General features: G+C 36.3%; 8 protein-coding genes and 1 long non-coding RNA gene across 9 annotated transcripts in view; 2 read left to right on the forward strand and 7 right to left on the reverse strand.

The window, feature by feature from the left end:
- Positions 1-13: 13 nt before the first annotated feature.
- LOC135126449 (uncharacterized) lies at positions 14-1,093 on the reverse strand. Its single transcript, XM_064052499.1, has 4 exons — positions 736-1,093; positions 470-675; positions 279-422; positions 14-229 (listed from the first exon to the last, which is right to left on the reverse strand). Exons 1-4 carry the CDS (start codon positions 749-751, stop codon positions 131-133), a joined length of 465 nt encoding a protein of 154 aa, XP_063908569.1. The 5' UTR covers positions 752-1,093; the 3' UTR covers positions 14-130.
- Positions 1,094-1,185: 92 nt separating this feature from the next.
- LOC135126462 (uncharacterized) lies at positions 1,186-2,163 on the reverse strand. Its single transcript, XM_064052501.1, has 4 exons — positions 1,919-2,163; positions 1,663-1,868; positions 1,473-1,616; positions 1,186-1,418 (listed from the first exon to the last, which is right to left on the reverse strand). Exons 1-4 carry the CDS (start codon positions 1,929-1,931, stop codon positions 1,320-1,322), a joined length of 462 nt encoding a protein of 153 aa, XP_063908571.1. The 5' UTR covers positions 1,932-2,163; the 3' UTR covers positions 1,186-1,319.
- A 45-nt stretch (positions 2,164-2,208) lies between these two features.
- LOC135122203 (uncharacterized) lies at positions 2,209-7,532 on the reverse strand. The gene is made up of 8 exons (XM_064046643.1): positions 7,425-7,532; positions 7,170-7,375; positions 6,979-7,122; positions 6,828-6,926; positions 6,491-6,557; positions 2,733-2,938; positions 2,543-2,686; positions 2,209-2,488 (listed from the first exon to the last, which is right to left on the reverse strand). The coding sequence occupies exons 1-8, from the start codon at positions 7,432-7,434 to the stop codon at positions 2,390-2,392; spliced, it is 975 nt and encodes a 324-aa protein (XP_063902713.1). The 5' UTR covers positions 7,435-7,532; the 3' UTR covers positions 2,209-2,389.
- On the reverse strand, positions 4,346-5,210 carry LOC135126438 (uncharacterized). The gene is made up of 4 exons (XM_064052488.1): positions 5,101-5,210; positions 4,833-5,047; positions 4,643-4,786; positions 4,346-4,593 (listed from the first exon to the last, which is right to left on the reverse strand). Exons 1-4 carry the CDS (start codon positions 5,111-5,113, stop codon positions 4,495-4,497), a joined length of 471 nt encoding a protein of 156 aa, XP_063908558.1. The 5' UTR covers positions 5,114-5,210; the 3' UTR covers positions 4,346-4,494.
- Positions 7,533-8,322: 790 nt separating the features above from the next.
- On the reverse strand, positions 8,323-9,143 carry LOC135141329 (uncharacterized). Its single transcript, XM_064072372.1, has 4 exons — positions 9,036-9,143; positions 8,780-8,985; positions 8,590-8,733; positions 8,323-8,537 (listed from the first exon to the last, which is right to left on the reverse strand). The coding sequence occupies exons 1-4, from the start codon at positions 9,046-9,048 to the stop codon at positions 8,439-8,441; spliced, it is 462 nt and encodes a 153-aa protein (XP_063928442.1). The 5' UTR covers positions 9,049-9,143; the 3' UTR covers positions 8,323-8,438.
- Positions 9,144-10,724: 1,581 nt separating this feature from the next.
- Positions 10,725-11,564, reverse strand: LOC135141395 (uncharacterized). The gene is made up of 4 exons (XM_064072498.1): positions 11,479-11,564; positions 11,215-11,429; positions 11,024-11,167; positions 10,725-10,971 (listed from the first exon to the last, which is right to left on the reverse strand). The coding sequence occupies exons 1-4, from the start codon at positions 11,489-11,491 to the stop codon at positions 10,873-10,875; spliced, it is 471 nt and encodes a 156-aa protein (XP_063928568.1). The 5' UTR covers positions 11,492-11,564; the 3' UTR covers positions 10,725-10,872.
- Positions 11,565-11,632: 68 nt separating this feature from the next.
- On the forward strand, positions 11,633-12,229 carry LOC135141464 (uncharacterized). The gene is made up of 3 exons (XR_010282391.1): positions 11,633-11,671; positions 11,727-11,808; positions 12,044-12,229. It is a non-coding gene; the product is annotated as an uncharacterized LOC135141464 (long non-coding RNA).
- A 193-nt stretch (positions 12,230-12,422) lies between these two features.
- LOC135122505 (uncharacterized) lies at positions 12,423-18,713 on the forward strand. The gene is made up of 9 exons (XM_064046768.1): positions 12,423-12,511; positions 12,564-12,769; positions 12,822-12,962; positions 13,015-13,101; positions 17,896-17,951; positions 18,032-18,069; positions 18,116-18,321; positions 18,368-18,511; positions 18,568-18,713. The coding sequence occupies exons 1-9, from the start codon at positions 12,499-12,501 to the stop codon at positions 18,655-18,657; spliced, it is 981 nt and encodes a 326-aa protein (XP_063902838.1). The 5' UTR covers positions 12,423-12,498; the 3' UTR covers positions 18,658-18,713.
- A 1,229-nt stretch (positions 18,714-19,942) lies between these two features.
- LOC135126478 (protein O-mannosyl-transferase TMTC2-like) overlaps positions 19,943-22,427 on the reverse strand; it is a 135,954-nt gene continuing 133,469 nt past the window's right edge. The window contains exons 9-10 of the mRNA XM_064052505.1: positions 21,949-22,127; positions 19,943-20,508 (exon numbers count right to left, since the gene is read on the reverse strand). Of these exons, the coding sequence (XP_063908575.1) occupies positions 20,356-20,508; positions 21,949-22,127 (332 nt within the window). The 3' untranslated portion in view covers positions 19,943-20,355. The remainder of the gene's footprint in view (positions 20,509-21,948; positions 22,128-22,427) is intronic.

Genomic DNA, 22,427 nt, shown 5'->3' on the forward strand with positions numbered 1-22,427 from the left:
AAACAAAATATGGTTTCGTCTTAAAACAAATATATATATTACAAATTTAAAACTCTATTACAAGCAAATATAAAACCGGATGCTCATTTTGCGTAAACGAATATTCTTCCTTGATGGCGAAAGACCACATTTACTCCTCATAGAAGAGACAGAGCAGGGCCTCGTGTTTGTTCGTTTCTAACGATTTACCCTTGTGAGGGTAAAAACAAACTTCATATCTTGGATGTATCTACGAAAAAATACTTAGTTACACAAGAACTGCGATTCAATTTTATTACCGTTCCGACAACACATGACCCCTCGGCGAATACTCTGCCTACAAACGTAGGTACACCTACTTTATTACGGCCCCCTGGTAGCGCCCCTGGAAGTACTACGCCGTCATGACTTGGCACCCATTTGAATTGGTTCAAACACAAAATCTGCCAAAAATGTTGTTATAAAAGTGGTATGAAAAAATATGACCTACTTCAAATTTCTCAACAGCATATTCTTTCCCATTTTGACCCAGATAGGCTCTTTTTTGCGCCGGGATGACCTGGATAGGGCACAAAGCGTCTTCAAAGTACGCTCTTCCTACGTAAATAGCGTGGCCGTGGACATTGGTACCGATTTGAAAAGCGGTGTCGGGGATTTTTTCGTCAGTGATGCAAGCATCGACCCAGCGGTAGAGACCTGAAATTTTAATACAAGAAACGAATTTCTAAAGATTTAAAGTTTTTTTGAAATACGTACATATTGGAGAAGTCATTTTAAACAAGAATTGGCTGCAGTGGTAGTGAAACAAGTAATGATTAGAGTCGGAATAGGTTGCTTTTGAGGGATTTCGTTATCTCGTCCCTTCCTTAAAAGATATTTACGCTGTCACATCCTTTTGTTTCTGGAGTAATACTCTTAAAATATTATACATGAAGATAGTTATCTCTAAAAAAATAAATGTAGGTATATAACGGGCAAATATTGATTGGCAATGCCGAACACGGGTCTGTTGATTTGCAGCCAATGTTGAATTGGGAGTTCCCCAAGGCTCCGTCGTGGGGTCACTTTTTTATTTATTAAAAATCTATTCTGCTTCCTTGGTAATATGGGGCTATATGCAGAGGTACCACCCTGATACTAATATTGAATTAAACTGACTAATTATGTTAATAACCCAGTTAACTTTTTCCGTTTTGAGTAAAACAATTTCTATGTAGTAGAAATAAGTATATTGACACGACATTAAAGCTGTGCTACAAACAAATACAAAACTAAATAATGCAGAAAGGATGCTCATTCTTCGTAGTCGAAATTACTTTCTTGATAATAGAAACCCACATCTACACCTGATAGAAGTGGGAGACCAGGGCTTCGTACTGCTTCGTTGATAACTCTTTGCCCTGGTAAGGATAATAGCAAACCCCATACTTTGGATGTATCTAAGGAAAAACTATGATTTACTCAAAAGCAACGACTGCGATTGAATTTTTCACCGTTCCTACAATCCAGGACCCCTCATGGCACACTCTGCCTATATACAGAGGTATACCATCCTTATTATAACCACCTTGTATCGCCCCTGGAAGTACTTTGCCGTCATGACTGGGCAGCCATTGAAAATGGTTCATACATAAAAGCTGTCGAAAACATGTTATAAAGGAAGTGTGGAAAAATATGACTTACTTGATATTTCTCAATGGCATGCTCTTTCCCATTGCCAGGCAGAGAGGCTTTTTTGAGCTCTGGAACGACGGTGACTGGGCCCAAAACTTGCTCAAAGTGTGTTCTGCCTACGTAAACATTATGACCGCTGGAATCGGCACCGATTGGATAAGCCGTGCAAGGGAAATCGTTGTCGGTGGTGCAAGAATCGATCCAGCGGTAGAAAGCTAAATTTTGATATATTTTTTTTTATGAACAACATGTGAAAACTACTTACGCGTTTGAGCCATTTTAACCAAGAAGTGACACTATCGATGACGGGACGCAACTGATGATTAGAGTTGGGATAGGTTTTTGAACCATTTCATTATCTTGTCCCTACTTAAAAATGATTTACCCTGTCACACCCTCCCTTAATCCTTCGCGCGAATTTATCTGATCTTGTGTGTACTCGTTTTCGTTTTATACTAAAATAAATAGTAGTATCTTTAAAAAATAAACATTAATTTTAGAGGTAAATGTTCATTGGATATTCGGAAGAAGAAAATTTAATATTAAAAAAAGATGCCAAACAACTAATCGTTTTTATTACTTCACTCACACTTAACAATCAATAGTACTTTTTGCAACTGTTTTAAAAAGAGTAAAAGTCAATGTGGTTTGGTCTAAAAATAAGTAATAAAATATTAAACTGAATAATGTACATTTTTCGTATACGAAACTTCTCTCGTGATTTTAAAACCCACTGTTAGTCTCTAAAGAAATCCGCGACCAGGGCTTCGTAATGCTTGCTTGATAACTCTTTGCCATTGTAAGGGAAATAACAAACTTCCTGTTTAGGATTTATCTAAAAACAAAAAAATTAGTTATATACGAGTAAGAACTGTTTCAATTTGATCACCGCTCCGACAATCCAGGATCCTTCGTGGAACACCTTGCCCACGTACAACGGGAAACCATCCTTATTGTAACCAGCTTGTACCGCCCCTGGTAGTACCCTGCCGTCATGATCTGGCACCCATTTCAATTCGTTCAAACACAAAAGCTGCCAAAAACTTGTTACAAGAGAAGTATGAAAAAATATGACTCACCTGATAGTTTTCAACGGAAGATTCATTCTGATAATTGGGCACAGTGGCTTTTTTGTGGTCTGGGATGACGGTGGTAGGGGCCACAATGTCCTTAACTGGTGCTTTTCCGACGTAAACAGGATGGCCGTGGGCATCGCTACCGATCTGAACGGCCGTGTGAGGGAATATGGGGTCGGTGATGGAAGAATCGACCCAGTGGTAGAGAGCTAAAATTTTGACAGATTTTTTTTAAATATATAATAACAACAAAGAGCGGAAACTTGGAAACAAATTTAAAAAATATTTGGGTTTATTTTTTATACTTACGTTTTTGAGCCATTTCAATCGAGATGTGGCAACAATGACGACCAGTGACAAGTAGTAATGATTACAGTTGGAATGGGAAGTTTTTAAAGCATTGCATTATCTCGTACCTTGATATTATCACATCCTCTCTTAATCTCCTGCCATAAAATTGTCTGATATTCGTGCATTGTGTATTCGTTTTGGCAATGATATTGTCAAAATATTGTATTTAAATAAATCTACACAAAATATTGATTGGAAATTCGTAAGATGAAAATTTGATATTTAAACGTTGCAAGAAAATCGTTCTAGATTTGGTTTCAGCAATAAGATCCGAAACAATCCCCACCTATCTTTTTCGGTAACAGTCTCCTCTCCTCTACGCTTCTAGAGAACATTTTATTCATTCTAACAATTAATAACATTAGTTCAAATATTAATCTGATCCAGAACTAGTTTATTATTTAACAGGAGGTTCAATTTCTGATTAACAATACTAATAATCGGAAAAAAACATTAAATCCTTCTCATTAATTTACGTTAATAATTCCAGATATCTTGTTGGAAACGGATTTTCCGTCTAAACAAACGTCTTCCACAAAATCGATGTAGGAAATAACAAATATGAAATCCTGGAACTTTGAGTGTGGAATTCACAGAAAGACGGTCTGGAAATTTTAAAACGATTAACTTTTCTGAAAAAAAAAAACTGCATATCTTATCAATTTATATTCATTTATATTGCAGCCGACCCAATTTAGATCGTTGTATACGAGTGTTTTGTTGAGATAAGGAAATTCGTTCACAAATCTATAAATAAAAGTCGTTGAGACGGCTATCCTGAGGATCTTCAGAGAGTACAACAAAATACTTAGAAATGTGGCCATTAATATACAAAAATATAACACTAAAAGTCCGCGCTGTTCTCAAACCATCCAGAGGAACGTATAGGTTTAAATAGAGGGAACGATGGTTATTCACAATCGTTGCGTAATTAGTCGTGTGAATTTGAGTTACTAAGAAATGAATTGTTGAGTTTAACCCACGCCGATTTTAATCACCCGTTCAACGTAACGTTACGTTAGTTACTATAATTGGTGGTTTCAAGGGTTTGCATTATCTTGTGCCTTACTTGAAAAAATATTACCAGTGTCATACCACGTATTGTTCCTTCGAAGAAATTTATTTGCAACTTTATCTTGTGTTAGTACATTTTTGAAATATATTTTCACAATATTATACAAAAAAGTATTATCTTTAAAAAATAAATTTGCACCGTTTGGGGTTAAACAATTTGTCTATTTTAAAAGGGGTGAAATTCAACAAGGTTTCGTATTAAAAAAAATATATTATCGATTTAAAGCTGTGTTACAATATAAAACCGAATAATGCAAGAAGAAAAAAGTTTCATCTACGAAAAATGAGCCTCCGTTCCTTTTTGGTAAATGAAACTTGTTTTTTAACATAAAATCCACATTTACTCGTCATAGAAGTGAGAGACTAGGGCCTGGTGATTCTGCGTTGTAACCTGTTTGCCTTGGTAAGGGAAGGAGCAATATTCCGCAAGCGGATGTATCTAAAAAAAAATATCTACACAAACGCAACAATTGCGATTATTTTCTCACCACTCCGACAATCGAGCTTTCTTGGTAAGACACTTTGGCAACATACAGAGGTAAACCGTAGGGATTACGACCACCTTGTACCGCCCCTGGAAGTATTTTGCCTGCCGTACTTGGCACCCATTTGAAATGGTTCAAACACAAAAGCTGCGAAAAACTTGTTATGAAAGAAGTGGGAACAAATTAGGCTTACTTGAAATTTTTCAACAGTATGTTCTTTGCCATCGTTAGGCAGGTAAGCTATCTTGCGCTGTGGGACGACGTGGACAGGAGACAAAGTGTTATTAAAGTATGCTCTTCCCATGTAAACAGCATGGCCTTGGCTATCGGTACCGATTTGAAAGGCCGTGGAAGGAAATTTTTCGTCAGTGGTGGAGGAATCGACCCAGCGATAGAGATCCGCAATTTCTACATATATATTTTTTTTAATGGCAACAAGGAATTTTTTTATAAATACTTACTGTTTTGGGTCATTGTAAATAAGAAAAAGAGCCAAGAGTGGCGACAAGAGACAAGTAATAGTGAGAGTTGAAGTAGGCTGCTTTTAATGAGTTTCGTTATCTAATCCCTTCCGTCAAAAATATTATCGCTGTCGCATCATTTCTCAATTATTATTGTCGATAAATTTATCGATCTTGCCTTTATTCGTTTTTTCAATAAAATCGTCAAAATAATATACAATATAAAATAATAGTCTTATTTTAAAAAAATATTGATTGCAATGTCTGAAAACGAAATTTTTATATTTTCTTCTATAGCAGAATGTAAAGACAATATAAAAAAATATTTAGGAATTTAAATATCAAGCTCTATTTTCATCGTAGCAGTAGGTATGGGTTGCTATAAAAATTTTCATTTTTACAAAAGTGCATGCAAGAAAAAAATGTCTCAAAACGAATTTGAAGAAGAAAAATTGCCGTCGGGCGTAGTGCAAGAAGCGTTATGAGTAATAGGGAAATTATTGCCTATACGATTCACGAAAAGTGAAAACGTAGTTTGGGAAAATAAACATGCAGTTGACAGTATTAATTACTGTTTCTATCCTTCAATTTTTAACATTTGCTACAGAAAAAATCAGTAAAATATTTCTGGATTTTGTTTCGTTTATAAGTATCCTGATCTCTACGCAGTCCTTCACTATTCTATGCTCCCCAAGTATGAATCATTTTTGTGTGTCACATCATTATCAATGCGTTAACAGTCCTAGACATTGTCTTAGAAACCATAGTAGGAAAATATCAATTGTGAAATTGGAACCTTCAATATGCAATTCACAGAAACGATCTCTAAAGTTAAAACGATTAACTTTTATAAACAAGTATCAGAATTAAGCTGCATATCTTATCAATTTAGAACAGGTAACTGACCTCGTTTAGATCGTTTTAGAGGAGATTTTGTTGACATAATGGATATCGCTCACAAATTGGAAAAAAAAACTGGCTAAGACGGCTACGCTGATGGACTTTAGATAGTACAGCGTGACATTTACATAAACAAATATATTATAATATTATATTTTATAAACATCAAACGATAAAGAAAACTATTGTTTGTGTTGTAGGTTTGAAGTTTTGTCAGCAATCTCTAGTCATCCCATGGAATATTGTTGCCAGTTCTGCTGCATTCAAATCAATCATTTTTTGGGTAAAGATAATAAAATTATTCGACTCTTTTGACCTTGTTTTTTCGAGAAGTGTATTTGTTGTAAACGCCTATTGATTTTGACATAAACTTGAGCTTCAATTGTAACCTTTTAAGGAAAAATAGGGATTTTTGATTGCAAAGACTGGGAAGAGTACTACTTTTGGATATATTTTTATATAATTTCTTGAGTCGAAATAGCTATTTTACGAGCTGGATTACAATAATTGAGGAACCTTCCAAATTTCTTAGGAACACTTTCGTAATTAGATTGGACCTTGAATACGCAATAGTTGTTGATCACAAGTTTTTTAAGAGTTTTCATTATCTTGTGGCTTTTTTGAAAATAGTATCAAGGTAACATCATCTACCGTTTCTCCGAATTATTTTATTTCCAAATTTTGCCCAACACAACAAGGTTTTCGTTGAAATAAATATATTATAAATTTCAAATTGTGTTACAATATATAACCGAATAATGCAAAACTATGCTCATTGTTCGTAGATGAATCTTCTTTCTTGCTAATAAAATCTACATTTACTCCACCTCATACTCGTAGAAGTGAGAAACCAGGGCCTGGTAACTCTGGGCTACTAGCTGTTTGCCCTGGTAAGGAAAATAGCAAACTAGAGTTTTCGGATTTATCTAAAAAAAAGCTAGTTACACAAATGCAAGAACTGGGATTCAGTTTGATCACCATTCCGACAATCGAGGTACCTTCGTGGAACACTCTGCCTACATACAGGGGGATACCATCTTTATTACGACCAGCCTGTACTGCCCCTGGAAGTACTACGCCGCCTTCACTTGGCACCCATTTGAAATGGTTCAAACACAAAATCTGCCAAAAATTTTGTTATAAAAATAGCGTGAAAAAATACGACTTACTTGATATTTGTCAACGCAATGTTCTTTGCCATCGTTAGGCAGATAAGCTATTTTGTGCTCTGGGACGACGTGCACAGGAGTCAAAGTGTTATTAAAGTACGCTCTTCCTACGTAAATAGGATGGCCGTGGCTATCCGCACCGATTTGAATCGCTGTGGAAGGAAATTTTTCATCAGTGATGGAGGAGTCGACCCAGCGGTAGAGATCTGAAATTTTAGTAAGTATTTTATAAAATATTTGTAGTTGAATACTTACGTTGAACCATTTTAAACAAGAGTGGCAACAGTGACGATAAGATACAAGTAATGGTTAGAGTGGAATAAGTTGATTTTAAGGACTTTCCTTATCTCGTCTCTTACTTGAAAAATATTATCGCTTTCACATCCTCTCTTAATCCTTGGTCGTAAATCGATTTGCTAATTTATCTTCTCGGTACTCGTCGTTGCAACAAAATTTCCAAAACATTACATAAAAATAGCATTCCCTTTAAAAAGATAAACATAAATTAAACAGGCTGATTGATTGGAAATTCCGAAAATGAAAATTTAACATTTAAAAAACAACAAAAATGTAATGCTAGATTTAGTTTCAAAAATCAGATCAAAACCACTACTAGTTTATGTTATTGCAGCTTAAATATCGTTTAGTACTATTACTACTACTACGTTCCGCTACTATCCTTATGAGGGTGCAGCCATTACAAAAGCAACAACCCTAATCAACCATGAGCAAATTACCCATGGGATCTCATCCTCACTCTCATCCAGGGAACAATGGACGACCCCTGTGAAGGATAATAGTAACTTTAGTACCAATAGTGTCGAAAGTGGCAAAAATACCACCCCCGCATCCGCGCAGGTTCGGACAATATTAACTATATTTAAAGCCGACAATCAACGGGAAAAAATATTATCAGTGCATGCTTAAGTTTGAATTTTGAATTTTTAGCAGATTAAGAGGGACCAGACAAAAACATGCATTTTTTTAAGAAAATGAAATTTGATTGATTTTTTCACCTCAAGATAATTGAATAATATTTAGGCTAGTAGATTTTCAAAAACTTATAAAATAAATAACATAAAATCTCATAGTGTAGAACGTTTTGGGTAACACGATTATTATACGGTTTTAAAAATAGTAAAAGTCAATATCGTTTAACGTAAAAATAGGCATTTATTATAAATTTAGTACTGTGTTACAAGCAGATATTAAACTAAACAATGTACATTTTTCGTAGATGCAACTTCTTTCGCAATTTTAAAGTCCACTCTACTCTACGTAGAACTCAGAAACCAGGGCTTCATATTGCTTGGTTGTCAATTCTTTGCCGTTGTAAGGGAAATAGCAAACTTCATACTTAGGATTTATCTAAAAAAAATAATTAGTTATACAAAAGTAAGAACTGATTCAATATGATCACCGCTCCGACAATCCAGGACCTCTCGTGGAACACTCTGGCTGCATATATCGGTATACCGTCTTTATTATGCCCAACTTGTACCGCCCCTGGAAGTACCACACCGTTTTGACTTGGCACCCATTTCAGTTGGTTCGAAGACAAAAGCTGCCAAACAATTGTTACACAGGAAGTATGAAAGAATATGACTTACTTTATACTTCTGAACGGGATTTTCGACCCCTTTAACACCAATACTGGCTTTTTTGTCCGCTGGGATGACGGTGATAGGGAGCACATAGTCGCCACCTGGTGCTTTACCGACGTAAACAGCGTGACCATGGGGATCGGCACCGACTTGAAGGACCGAGTCGGGGAATTTGGGGTCAGTGATGCAAGAATCGACCCAGCGGTAGAGAGCTGAAACAAATTTAAAAAATATTTGCAGTATTTTTTAAATAAATACTTACGCTTTTGAGACATTTTAATCAAGATGTGGCAAGTGACGACCAGTGATAAGTAATGATTAGAGTCAGAATGGGTTGCTTTTAAAGCGTTTCATTATCACGTACCTTGATATTATCACATCCTCTCTTAATCCCTGGCCATACATTTATTTGTCGATTGATCTCTTATTCGTGCATTGTGTATTTGTTTTGGCAATAATGTTTTCAAAAATGAAAATTTGATGTTTAAATTTAACAAGAAAATTTTTATAGAGTTAGTTTCATTAATAAGATCCAGAACAATAACTAACCTTTCCTGTTCGGTAACACAGTCTTCTCTCTTCTACGTTTCTAAAGAACATTTCATTTTTGAACTGTACTATTTAAGTTGTCAAGTAAACTTCTGAAAAATCCTTCGTTGGTTTTTGTAGCTATATTACTGAAAGTGGCATGTAACACGCAAATGTACATTTTGCTGAACGAGCTGAAATTGAGCAAGCCAAATCACAGGAGTAACGACATCCCGTCTTATTTTTAGACGACTTCAAAAACTGTGCTCTTAGATTTCCAATAACAGTATCATTTTAAAAATTAGTAACATTAGTTCAAACCAAATTAATTTTTGTTTCGTTAAATACATTAACTGGGATTTTGAAAACATTAACTGATCCAGAACTAGTCTATTATTTAACAGCACTTGTACAGGAGGTTCAATTTTTGATTAACAACACTAATAATCGGAAAAAAGCATTTAATCCTTCTCATTAATTTACGATAATAATTCCAGATATTTTGTTGGAAACCGATTTTCCCCATAAACAAACGTCTTTCACAACATCGATGCAGGGAAATAACAAATATGATATCCTGGAACTTTAAGTGTGGAATTCACAGAAAGACGATCCGGAAATTTTAAAAAGATTAATTTTTCTGAAAAAAAAAACTGCATATCTTAACAATGTATATTCATTTGTGTTTTAGCCGCACCAATTTAGATCGTTCTGTACGAGTGAGATAACGAAAATCGTACACAAATCCATAAAACAAATTCGTTTAAGACGGCTACACAGAGAGACGTCGGAGAGTACAACAACATATTTGAAAATGTGGCCATTGATATACAAAAATATAACACTAGATTTTCTAAACATTAAGTTATAAATAACACTGTTATTCGTGTTGTAAGCGTGAGGTTTTACAACAGCCTGTAGTTAGCTATTTGGGAAATCCGTTACCATTAGTTAAATGAGGACGTCAAGTATTTTAGAGTCTTTGCTAAACTGAAATTGAGTATGCATTGACTTTTCTTGCCTAGTTACTTACTTACCTACCTTATGTAGGGATAATATTATTAAAGATTACTTCGATTAATCGCTAACTGTTGGTCCGCAATTAGGTGAGACGTGTGAAATTATTATAATTGGTGGTTTTAAGGGTTTGCATTATCTTGTGCCTTCCATGAAAAAATATTACCAGTTTCACACCAGGTGTTGTTCCTTCGAAGAAATTTATTTGCAACTTTATCTTGTGTTAGTACATTTTAGAAATACATTTTGGCAATATTATACAAAATATTATTATCTTTAAAAAGTAAGTTGAAGTATCAAACTATTACATGTCCAGCATTTACCACCCACGACTGACTGCTAAAATACTTCCACCGATTTGGGTTAAATAATTTGTCTATTCTAAAAAGAGTAAAATTCTACACGGTTTCGTGTTAAAATAAGTATATTATCAATTTACAACTGTCTTACAATATAAATTGAATAATGCAAGAAGAAAGAAGTTTCATCTACGAAAAATGAGCACCCGTTCATTTTTGATAGATGAAACTTCTTTTGTGATATAAAATCCACATTTATTCGTCATAAAAGTGTGTGATCAAGGCCTGGTAATCCTGCGTTTTAATTTGCTTTCCTTGGTAAGGAAAAGAGCCAGTTTCTCCCCTTGGATGTACCTAAGAAAAATATCCAGCTACACAAAAGCAAGAATTGCGATTATTTTATTACCACTCCAACAAATGAACCTCCTTGATGGGACACTCTGGCAACATACAGAGGTAAACCGTAGGGATTACGACCACCTTGTACCGCCCCTGGAAGTACTTTTCCGCCCGTACTTGGCACCCATTTGAAATGGTTCAAACACAAAAGCTACAAAAAACTTGTTATATAAGAAGTGTGGAAAAAAATTGACTTACTTGAAATTTTTCAACACGATGCTCTTTGCCTTTATTAGGTAAGTAAGCTATTTTGCGCTGTGGGACAACGTGGACAGGACCCAAAATGTCATTAAAGTATGCTCTTCCCATGTAAACAACATGGCCTTGGCTGTCGGTACCGATTGCAAAGGCCGTGACAGGAAATTTTTCGTCGGTGATGGAGGCATCCACCCAACGATAGAGATCTGCAATTTCTATAATTTTTTAAATATAGCAACAGGAAGTTATTTTTTAAATACTTACTGTTCTGGGCCATTTTAAAGAAGTGACAACAGTGACGACAAGAGACAACTAATGGTTAGAGTTGGAATAAGTTGCTTTTAAGGATTTTCGTTATCTTATCCCTTGTGCAAAAAATATTATCGCATTTTCTTAATCCTTGTCGACGAATTTATTTGCCGATTGATCTTGTATATATCAGTTGGAAAGTCTGAAGGTGAAAATTTAATATATGCATATGTACTTAAATAACAACAATAAAGAATTTCTAGTTTATTGTCATCAATAAGATCACAAACAACAACCAACCTATTCCTCATCGCTCAAGGTTAAAATTTTTGATCCACCTTTCTGGTAATTATGAATAATGAATAAATTGTTGAGTTTTACCCACGTCGATTTCAATCACCCGTCCAACGTAACAATATATAGACCTAGTTTCATTATAAGACGTCTACGAGAAATGAACATCTGTTCTGCATTTTTGTTTTAATATTTGCTTGTAATACAGTTTTAAAATTATAATATATTTATTTTGAGACAAAATCCCATTGAGTTTTAGTCTCTGTACTCTGCTATATTTTTTTAGGTACACCCCAAGTTTGCTTTTTGTTGTTTTCCTTACCATGGTGAAGAAACGGAGAAGACTTAGGAGGTTTTGCTTTCTTAAATTAAATGGGGATATATGTTTTTGTTATCAAGAAAAGAGTAATGGTTGTGTATTTATTTGTAACAAAATTTTTAATATGTAATTTATAATACAGTTTGTTCAATATTTGTAATTTTTGTTTGAGTTTTGTTGTCTTTTTTTTAATGATAAATTTCGAAATTTCCTTTACTCAGAATATTACTTCTGGATAATGTTGTAAAAGTATTATCTTTAAAACTACTAAAAACAAGAGATAAATCGCTAATAAACTTCAAAGCAACGATCTATGATGTAAGGGCGATAATCTCTAAGAAAAAATAGATAAGATAGCGAAAATCCCACAAAGCTATATTTTCTTACTCTAGCCACATCACTGTCACCATTTCTGGATTAATATGGCTGGAAACAGTAAGTGTCCCAAAAATATATCTGAAAATGTTGTATGTTACTACAATTTCAGCTCCTTTTTACTGGACCAACTCCTGCGTTGCTGACAAAACCGTCCCGCCCATGGCCGTCCCGATGGGTTTCGATCACCAAGGTCACCCCATTTACGTTGGACGAGCCCATTTTAATAACGAACTGACCCCCGCCCACGTCGTTCCAGCAAAACGACTCGCCTATGTGCCTCACAATGGTAAAGAACATTGCGTGGAGAATTATCAAGTAAGTTGTATTTTGTATTTTTCCGAATTTAGGTTACACAGGTTTTTTATAGCTGTTATGTATAAATCTAAAATGGGTGTCAGCTCATGGGGGAAAAGTACCTCCAGGGGCGGTACAAGCTGGGCACAATAAGGATGGGTCGCCGTTGTATGTAGGCAGAGTGTGCCACGGTGGGTCCTGGATTATCGGAAAGGTGGTCAACTTTAAACGCTAGTTTTTTTTGTCTAACTTGTTTTTTTTTGTAGATACATCCGAAGTTTTCTGTTTGTTACTTTCCTTGCCAGGGTAAAGAGTTGACGGCCAATAGTTACGAGGCCTTAGTGTGTCAAATGTGAATGTGTGTTTTCTTATCAGGAAAAAAGTTTCGTCTAGAAGAAATAGACGTCCGTTTTGTAATTTTGGTCTTTATATTTGCTTTTAACACAGTTTTAAATTTATAATATACGTATTTTAATACAAAACAATTTGTGTTTTTCTTTTTTTTTTTTGAAACAATGGATTCTGTCGCTTTTAACGTTGCTGATGAGACACTTAAAAATCCGGGTTTAAAAAAAACCTACCCGGAGCATATCTGTGAATTTAAAACTAGAATGGGCCCACGTATGGAAACGGATCGGATACGAACATAGATACAGATTTTTCAAAACTGAGTATACGGACTAATCTGAATCAGATCTGGATCAGCGTTCCGGGTGTAGAATTGTAACAATCAGTTAGAAGTAGTTTGAAAGAATCTTGGCGATCCCCTGAGGACCTTGTTTTTGACAGAATCTTGGTGATCCTTATCTATTTTTCGAAATAATTTCAAAGAATTTCAGAGACTCCTTGTGTTTTGATTTTAAAGTGGTTTGAAAAAATTTCGGGGACCTCCTGTTTTTTCCTTTTTAAGTAGTTGAAAAAATCTCGGGGACCTCTTCTGTTTTGTTTTTTGAATAGTTGACAGAATCTCGGGGACCCTTCAGGTTTTGTTTTTGAAGTAAATGAAAGAATCTCGGGGATCCTTATCTCGCTTTTGGAGTAATTTTGAAAAATCTCGGGAATCTCTTGTGTTTTGCTTTTGAAGTAGTATGAAAGAATTTCGGGGACCCCTTGTGTTTTGCTTTTGAAGTAGGTAGTCGAAAGAATCTCGGAGATTCTTTCTTGATTTTAGCGTAATTTGAAAGAATCTCGGTGACCCCTTGGGTTTTGTTTTTGAGGTAGTTAGAAAGAATCTCAGGGACTCCTTGTGTTTTGTTTTTGAAGTAGTCAGAAGAATCTTGGGATCCCTATTTTGTTTTTGGAGTAATTTGAAATAATCTCGGGGACCCCTTGTGTTTTATTTTTGAAGTAGCCAAAAAAATCTCGGGGGTCCTTATCCAACATTTGGAGTAATTTGAAAGAATCTCGGAGATCTTTATCTTGTTTTTGGAGTAATTTTGAAGAATCTCGGGAATCTCTTCTGTTTTGCTTTTGAAGTAGTATGAAAGAATCTCGGGGACCCCTTGTGTTTTGTTTTTGAAGTATGAAAGAATCTCAGGAACACTTTGTGTTATATTTTTGATGTACTTAGTCGGAAAAATCTCGGGGATCCTTATCTAGTATTTGCAGTAATTTTAAAGAATCTCAGGGACCTCTTGTGTTCCGGTTTTGAAGTAGTTGGAAGAATCTCGGGGACCCGTTGTGTTTTGTTTTTGAAGTAGTTTAGAAGAATCTCGGGCACCTCTTCTGTTTTGTTTTTGAAATATGTAGTTGACAGTATCTCGTGGACCCTTCAGGTTTTGTTTTTGAAGTAATTGAAAGAATTTCGGGGATCCTTATCTTGTTTTTGGAGTAATTTTAAAGAATCTCGGAGATCTCGTCTGTTTTGTTTTTGAAGTAGTTTGAAAAAATCTCGGGGACCCTCGTGTTTAGTTTTTGAAGTAGGTAGTCGAAAGGATCTCGGGGGTTCTTTCTTGATTTTAGTGTAATTTGAAAGAATTTCGGTGATCCCTTGGGTTTTGTTTTTGAGGTAGTTTAAAAGAATCTCAGGGACCCACTGTGTTTTGTTTTTGAACTACTTGAAAGAATTTCGGAGATCTTTATCTTGTTTATGGAGTAATTTTGAAGAATCTCGGAGATCTCTTCTGTTTTGTTTTTGAAGTAGTATGAAAGAATATCGGGGATCCTTATTTTGTTTTTGGAGTAATTTGAAAGAAACTCGGGGACCCCTTGTGTTTTGCTTTTGATGTAGGTAGTCGAAAGGACCTCGGGGATTCTTTCTTGATTTTAGTGTAATTTGAAAGAATCTCGGGGCCCCTTGTGTTTAGTTTTTGAAGTAGTTGACAGAATTTCCGGGACTCTTCAGGTTTTGTTTTTGAAGAAATTGAAAGAATCTCGGGAACCCCTTCTGTTTTCTTTTTGAAGTAGTTTGAAAGAATCTCGGGGATCCTTATTTTGTTTTTGGAGTAATTTGAAAGAAACTCGGGGAACCCTTGTGTTTTGTTTTTGAAGTATGAAAGAATCTCAGGATCACTTTGTGTTTTATTTTTGATGTACTTAGTCGGAAAATTCTCGGGGATCCTTATCTAGTATTTGCAGTAATTTTAAAGAATCTCAGGGACCTCTTGTGTTCTGGTTTTGAAGTAGTTGAAAGAATCTGGGGGACCCGTTGTGTTTTGTTTTTGAAGTAGTTTAGAAGAATCTCGGGCACCTCCTCTGTTTTGTTTTTGAAATATGTAGTTGACAGTATCTCGTGGACCCTTCAGGTTTTGTTTTTGAAGTAATTGAAAGAATTTCGGGGATCCTTATCTTGTTTTTGGAGTAATTTTGAAGAATCTCGGGAATCTCTTCTGTTTTGCTTTTGAAGTACTATGAAGGAATCGAGGGGACCCCTTGTGTTTTGCTTTTGAAGTAAGTAGTCGAAAGAATGTCGGAAATTCTTTTTTGATTTTAGCGTAATTTGAAAGAATCTCGGTGACCCCTTGGGTTTTGTTTTTAAGGTAGTTAGAAAGAATCTCAGGGACTCCTTGTGTTTTGTTTTTGAAGTAGTCAGAAGAATTTCGGGGATCGTTATTTTGTTTTTGGAGTAATTTGAAAGAAACTCGGGGACCCCTTGTGTTTTGTTTTTGAAGTATGAAAGAATTTCAGGAACACTTTGTGTTTTATTTTTGATGTAATTAGTCGGAAAAATCTCGGGGATCCTTATCTAGTATTTGCAGTAATTTTAAAGAATCTCAGGGACCTCTTGTGTTCCGGTTTTGAAGTAGTTGAAAGAATCTCGGGGACCCGTTGTGTTTTGTTTTTGAAGTAGTTTAGAAGAATCTCGGGCACCTCTTCTGTTTTGTTTTTTAAATATGTAGTTGACAGTATCTCGTGGTCCCTTCAGGTTTTGTTTTTGAAGTAATTGAAAGAATTTCGGGGATCCTTATCTTGTTTTTGGAGTAATTTTGAAGAATCTCGGAGATTTCGTGTGTTTTGTTTTTCAAGTAGTATGAAGGCATATCGGGGACTGTTTCTGTTTTGTTTTTGAAGTAGTTTGAAAAAATCTCGGGGACCTTTGTGTTTTGTTTTTGAAGTAGGTAGTCGAAAGGATCTCGGGGGTTCTTTCTTGATTTTAGCGTAATTTGAAAGAATTTCGGTGACCCCTTGGGTTTTGTTTTTGAAGTAGTTTGAAAGAATCTCAGGGACCCCTTGTGTTTTATTCTTGAAGTACTTGAAAGAATTTCGGAGATCTTTATCTTGTTTTTGGAGTAATTTTGAAGAATCTCGGAGATCTCTTCTGTTTTGTTTTTGAAGTAGTATGAAAGAATATCGGGGACTCCTTCTGTTTTGTTTTTGAAGTAGTTTGAAAAAATCTTGGGGACCCCTTGTGTTTTGCTTTTGATATAGGTAGTCGAAAGGACCTCTGGGATTCTTTCTTGATTTTAGTGTAATTTGAAAGAATCTCGGGGCCCCTTGTGTTTTGTTTTTGAAGCAGTTGACAGAATTTCCGGGACCCTTCATGTTTTGTTTTTCAAGAAATTGAAAGAATCTCGGGAACCCCTTCTGTTTTGTTTTTGAAGTAGTTTGAAAGAATCTCGGGGATCCCTTGTGTTTTGTTCTTGAAGTACGTAGTCGAAAGAATCTTGGGGATTCTTTCTTGCTTTTAGTGTAATTTGAAAGAATCTCGGAGACCCCTTGTGTTTTATTTTTGAAGTAGTCGGAAAAATCTCGGAGATCCTTATCTAGTATTTGGAGTAATTTGAAAGAATCTCGGGAACTTCTTGTGTTTTATTTTTGAAGTAATTTAAAGAATCTCGCGGATCCTTTATCGTGTTTTTATTTTTAGAGGAGTTTGAAAGAATCTCAGGGACCTCTTGTCCTAATTTTGAAGTAATTTGAAAGAATCCGGAATTCCCTTGATCAGGTGAAAATGACACCTGTTGAACGAATCCGGGAAAAATTTAGTTTTATTTCATTTAAAAGTACCTTTATAAAATTTGGCGGCCACTGGTGCCTCTGTCTGTGATGAAGTTGAATTTTGGCATAATACGTAAAGCTAAATATTTTACCTCCAGGTATTGGTCAGTACTCGGATATAGATAGTATTATGAAGAGGTTTCGTGTGTTCTGGTAACTATTTATTGATGTAATATTTGTCACTCATTTTAACTGCGGTTTATTTTGCATACAAACAGATTTAATATTCTTTGCTTTTATCACTGTTTAAACATCCTCATATTTACTTGTTAAATTTTCGCGAAGTCGTAATTTTAAATTACGATTATTAAGTGATTTGCATTTATTGATTTAATTTGAATCAACTGTTGCTTTTGTCACTGCAAAACTTTGTGAATTTAACCCTATTTTTTATGTTTTTATTTTTCTTCATGTTCTACGATATTTTGATTCCTTTGTAGTTTTATGTTTAAGATATAAAATCTCCGCCCAAACATTTCTAGCTTTATCCTTAAACAAGTACTTTTTAGTTAGCCGAATTTATTTATATTTTTGAGTTTTGTTGCCGTTATTAGCCGGTATTTGAGTCAGTGTTTGTCACTGCATTCAATATTTTTTTTTTAACAGAAAAGTCACTCAAACCCAGGTGTTAGTCAACTGGGTTTCTTAAAAGTCCAACTCGGAAATGTATTTGACGGGAAATATGATTTCTGGTAAACCCGTGACACTAGTGTTTTAAGACCATAAAACAAGCGGCTAATAAAATTCTTCAAAGGAATGACACAAGGTGCGACAAGAGATAAGATAACGAACACCCTTAAAACCGTCCCAGCCGAGCTCTATTCCTCACTTGCATTTCTTTCTTAGTGCTAACATTTCCGAATTAATATGGCTGGAAAAAGCAAGTATTTAAAAATTATATTTTTTTTTTATTTTTTGTTACAATTTCAGCTCCGTATCACTGGGTCAATTCCTGCGTTTGTGAAGAAAATGTCCCTCCCATGGCCGTCCAGATGGGTTTCGACACCCAGAACCACCCTGTCTACATAGGCCGGGCACACTTTGGCAACGAATTGGCCCCAGTGCACGTCGTTCCGGCCAAACGAGCCGCTTATGTCGCCCACGATGGGAAAGAACATCCCGTGCAGAATTATGAAGTAAGTCTCATATTTTCACATTTCGTTTATAACAAGTTTTTGGTAGATTTTGTGTATCAATTATCTGAAATGGGTGCCAGCGAGAGGTGGCCATGTACCCGCAGGGGCGGTACAAGCCGGGCATAATAAGGACGGTGCACCCTTATATGTGGGAAGAGTGTCCCATGATGGGTCTTGGATTATTGGAAAGGTGACCAATTTTGACCACAATTTTTGTTGTTTTTTTTACACTTTACGCTCTTTTAGATACATCCGAAGTTTGGTGTTTGCTATTTTCCTAGCCATGGTAAGGAGGTAAAGGCGACGAATTACGAGGCTTTGGTTTGTCAAGTGTAAATGTGCTTGTAACGAACTTTTAAATTTATAATATATGTACTTATTCTGAGACTAAATCATTCTGTTTTTGAAACAGACAACAATTATGGAATTTTGATAGAAGTTCCAACGGGTTATGAACCTAATTAATCAGACTGCAGACAATGTACTTACCATGAGTTGCCTAACTTCAGAGGATTAATAAGTCAATAAAGGGCGGAAATTCGCCCCCCGACACCACCCCCATTAAAAAAGTCGCCGCCGCAGACAAAGCACCGTCGCCACATTGTCATAACTCCGGGCTTGTAAAACAGAAAACTCCGCTCATTTGCTTGCAAATAGCACTTGCACCGTCCGGAATAGTCCGGAACTTGTGTGAAAATATCGTCAAGTGCATCCACCGTCCAGAAATAGATTGTTGTAAACCTGCAAACGAGATTTCAACTTGAGCGGAAACGAATCATCGGAGAAATTCCGGTTTGGAAAAGTCCGGATGCGGTGGACTGATCTCCACAATCTTTTTTATGTGAATAATCAAAGAGGGCGGTTTATGGGATGGATCGAGCGGGGGCTGATGTGGTTTTTGAGGATTAAGTCGAGTAAATTGCGGCGAGGGGGCGGGGAAATGGCGGCAAATTTATGAAAGAAATAAAAGTGGAGGGGACGCATTACGTAAATGAATACAGGTTGTGGCTGCCTACGCCGCTGGAGAATTTTTGTTTGACTCGAAATTTCGAAATCAACTTCCAGGTACATACAGAACAACGTACTTGGTAGTTTCGGTTTAGCCCATCACAATGCGCCCAAATTAGAAAATACGGTTTTCGAATTCGGCACTAATGGAAAAATTACTGAATGAAAACTTTTTTGTGCTGAAAACGGAAATATGTTTTCCATCGCCTATATCCCGTTAAGAGGAAAATGTGATCTCCGGTATTTTGAAATAACCTATCGAATAGCAGAATGTCGTGATCAATAAGGAAAATTTCGCAAGAATTAAGTGCATTAGATTTCATTTCGTAATTAGTGCGTCGTTAAAGAAATGATTTTAGTTGAAAATCCCACGGACTGGATATAAAAAGGCATTTATTCCGTGCCATTAATGGCTGGAACTGCTTAGCAGAAAAAGGGTAATAAAATTCCCAAACTATTATCAGCAGGGTAATTTTTTAGGGATGATGAGGACATAACTGATTAACCGCCGCTGAATAATTCGAAATCGATATTGACGCCCTCTCCCGTCCTTAAGGTGGGCGATTTATTACGCCCCGGAGGTGGTAATTAGGTCCGGAATGAAACCGCTGCATACACAAAATAAGTTAAAGCTTTATTTTACAATTTAATTAAATACAGATTTTAATTACAATACGACCCATTAAAAGCCAACAATATGGTAATAATATTTGAAAGCTTACAGTTCCGAGGAATAATAGAAGCTTTATCCAATCCAAAATGACATTACACTGATAAAAAGATATGTAAACATTTCCGTACGAAAAATTAACCCAAACCGGACCCTATGTACAGGATATCAGTGTTCTGAAAAAATACAGTTCTTAACAAAAATATCACTATCGATCGTCATTCATATTGTCAGAGTCTCGTGGATGCCGAGTGTCGCTATACGGGGTGGTCCCAAAACGTCGGCGTGGAGAAGCACACGTTGCACAGATATCCTCGTTTCGTTGATTATGAACCGTCTTCAGGCTTCGATCAGCGTCAAGTCATCACGCTATGGAGTTTGTGGAGGTTCGTGAGGGTGGTGATGTCGTCGGGTTGCAGCCTCAGGGCTTCCTTGTAGCTGCTGGCCGCTTCGCTGTATTTACCGTTGAGGTGGAGAATGGCCCCCAGGTTCGTGTGGCTGCGAGCGTCCTGCAAAAAAAGTGGCCGGTGTAGTGACCTCGTTGCCAGGCGCTCTAAACTACTTTAGTGTCTAAGTATCGCCATAACTACGCTACTAAAAGCTTCCACAACAATTTAACAAAGTTTGGTTCTCCAAATAATCAGCACTGCGGAGTTCCATAGATGCGGATCAAGTTATATAATAATGAATCGTTTTCAAGAATATTCGCAACTCTGTTGTCATGTAACGGACTAAAAGAGTAAATATTGTTTTCAAAATTGATGTAGCCAAATATTTTTGTTTCAATGGAATAATTTTAAATTTAATCGAATTGGTTTTTTGTTGTTGTTGTATTAAAAAAATAAAAATATGTGAGATAATTTCGAAATATTGCACAAAAAATCCTGCTTTTTGCTTCGCTGCTAATTTAACCAACCCCACAAAGTACTCGATATAAAGGGCAAAAAATATGTTTTTTGCTCAGCAACTTTTAACTACCTATTAAATTTCCTCCAGCACAGCCTAAATTGAATTTAAAATTTTGCGAGAAACCAAGCATACACCCTTTATTAACAATTTTCGCCAGGTCAAAATTCGCTCGCCACTCACTCACTTTGATAAAATACCCATTTTAGCGAACGAATCGAAGCTCCTTGACGTTTACTAGAGAAAGAAATCTCTTAGAAGGATATGATAAAATGGAAATGAAGCTCTCCAGTGATTTCTGTAGCTTAGCAGTGGCAGTTTGTTAAGTTCTCAAGGATTTCAACGCTTTACCTAATTCACCGATTTTTCCCTTTCTAAATCGCTTTAATTATGATTATAACATTTCCAGTTTGAGTGGGCGAAAAAGGAGGCAATTTTGCCAAAGGTCTGTTCTTGCTAATTGTATATTTAATGAGTTTCCATCTTCACATCGTCGAAAATTTAATTAGACGGGAATAAAGAGTGAAGCCTTGGGAGGTAGCGATGAATTAAGAAAGTAGCACCCGCCTACATTTAATTACAAAAAATTCGAAACATGGGCCTTTCAGCTCGATTTTTTTTCGGTTTAATCAGCATCTGGAAATGCGGGTTTTTGTGGCGAATTTTATCCAACGTAAATTTATTTTAAACATTATCGAGTTTTACTTGCGAATTACAAAGCACATTTAAAAAAAATACACACTATGTTTATAAGAGGTCGTTGCTAGCTACCTTGAGTGACAGGTAATGAGACAGCGAACAACCATAAAGTATTTAAAAATCAATTATCCCTTCAAGCAGTTTATTCATTTTTGGTATGTCCAACTGTAAACCCTCGTTCCTGGTCAAATTTATAAAATTTCTATTTATAGTGGTTTCATTCAATGATTCAAAACCCATTTACGTGAATTCGACGATCTTCGTTTTAAAAATTGAAGAATGTAAAAAATCAAAAAATATGCAGCAGTTTTAGTTGAAAGAAATTAAACTAGTGTAAAACTCACTGAAGGCTTGAGATCCACCGCCGTCCTGTACCACCTCTCCGCCTCCAGGTGTCGGCCCGCCTGCCGCATCGCCGTCGCCGCCGCCACCGCCAGCTCGTAGTCGTGCGGCCTCAATTCCGCCGCCTTCTCGTACATAACCGCCGCCTCCTTGTAGCGTCGCCGCGACGCCAGGAACTCACCTGCAAATATATTTTCATTAGACTAATTGGACGCTGCAGATCTCGCTGATGAAGAAATACGGCGTTTTCCGGGCGCCATTAATCCCGGAATATTCCGCAACATATCCCGGAAAAAAGGCGGACTCACACAATAAAAAGATTGCGTCTGGAATGGGGCTCTTAAGCGAATACTATTTGCATCTGAAATTTTAACGGCCCCACTTTTGCAACGGCACCGCTTACACGGCTTATTTATTGGCCGAGTTTTACCACCTTGGGGCTGCTGGGATTGTAATTGAGCGTCGTAACGGCATTCCTCGA

This window comes from Zophobas morio, unplaced genomic scaffold, assembly GCF_036711695.1.
Source record: "Zophobas morio isolate AGI-343-1 ecotype UQ-CSIRO unplaced genomic scaffold, CSIRO_AGI_Zmor_V1 ptg000002l, whole genome shotgun sequence".
Taxonomy (NCBI): Eukaryota; Metazoa; Arthropoda; class Insecta; order Coleoptera; family Tenebrionidae; genus Zophobas; species Zophobas morio.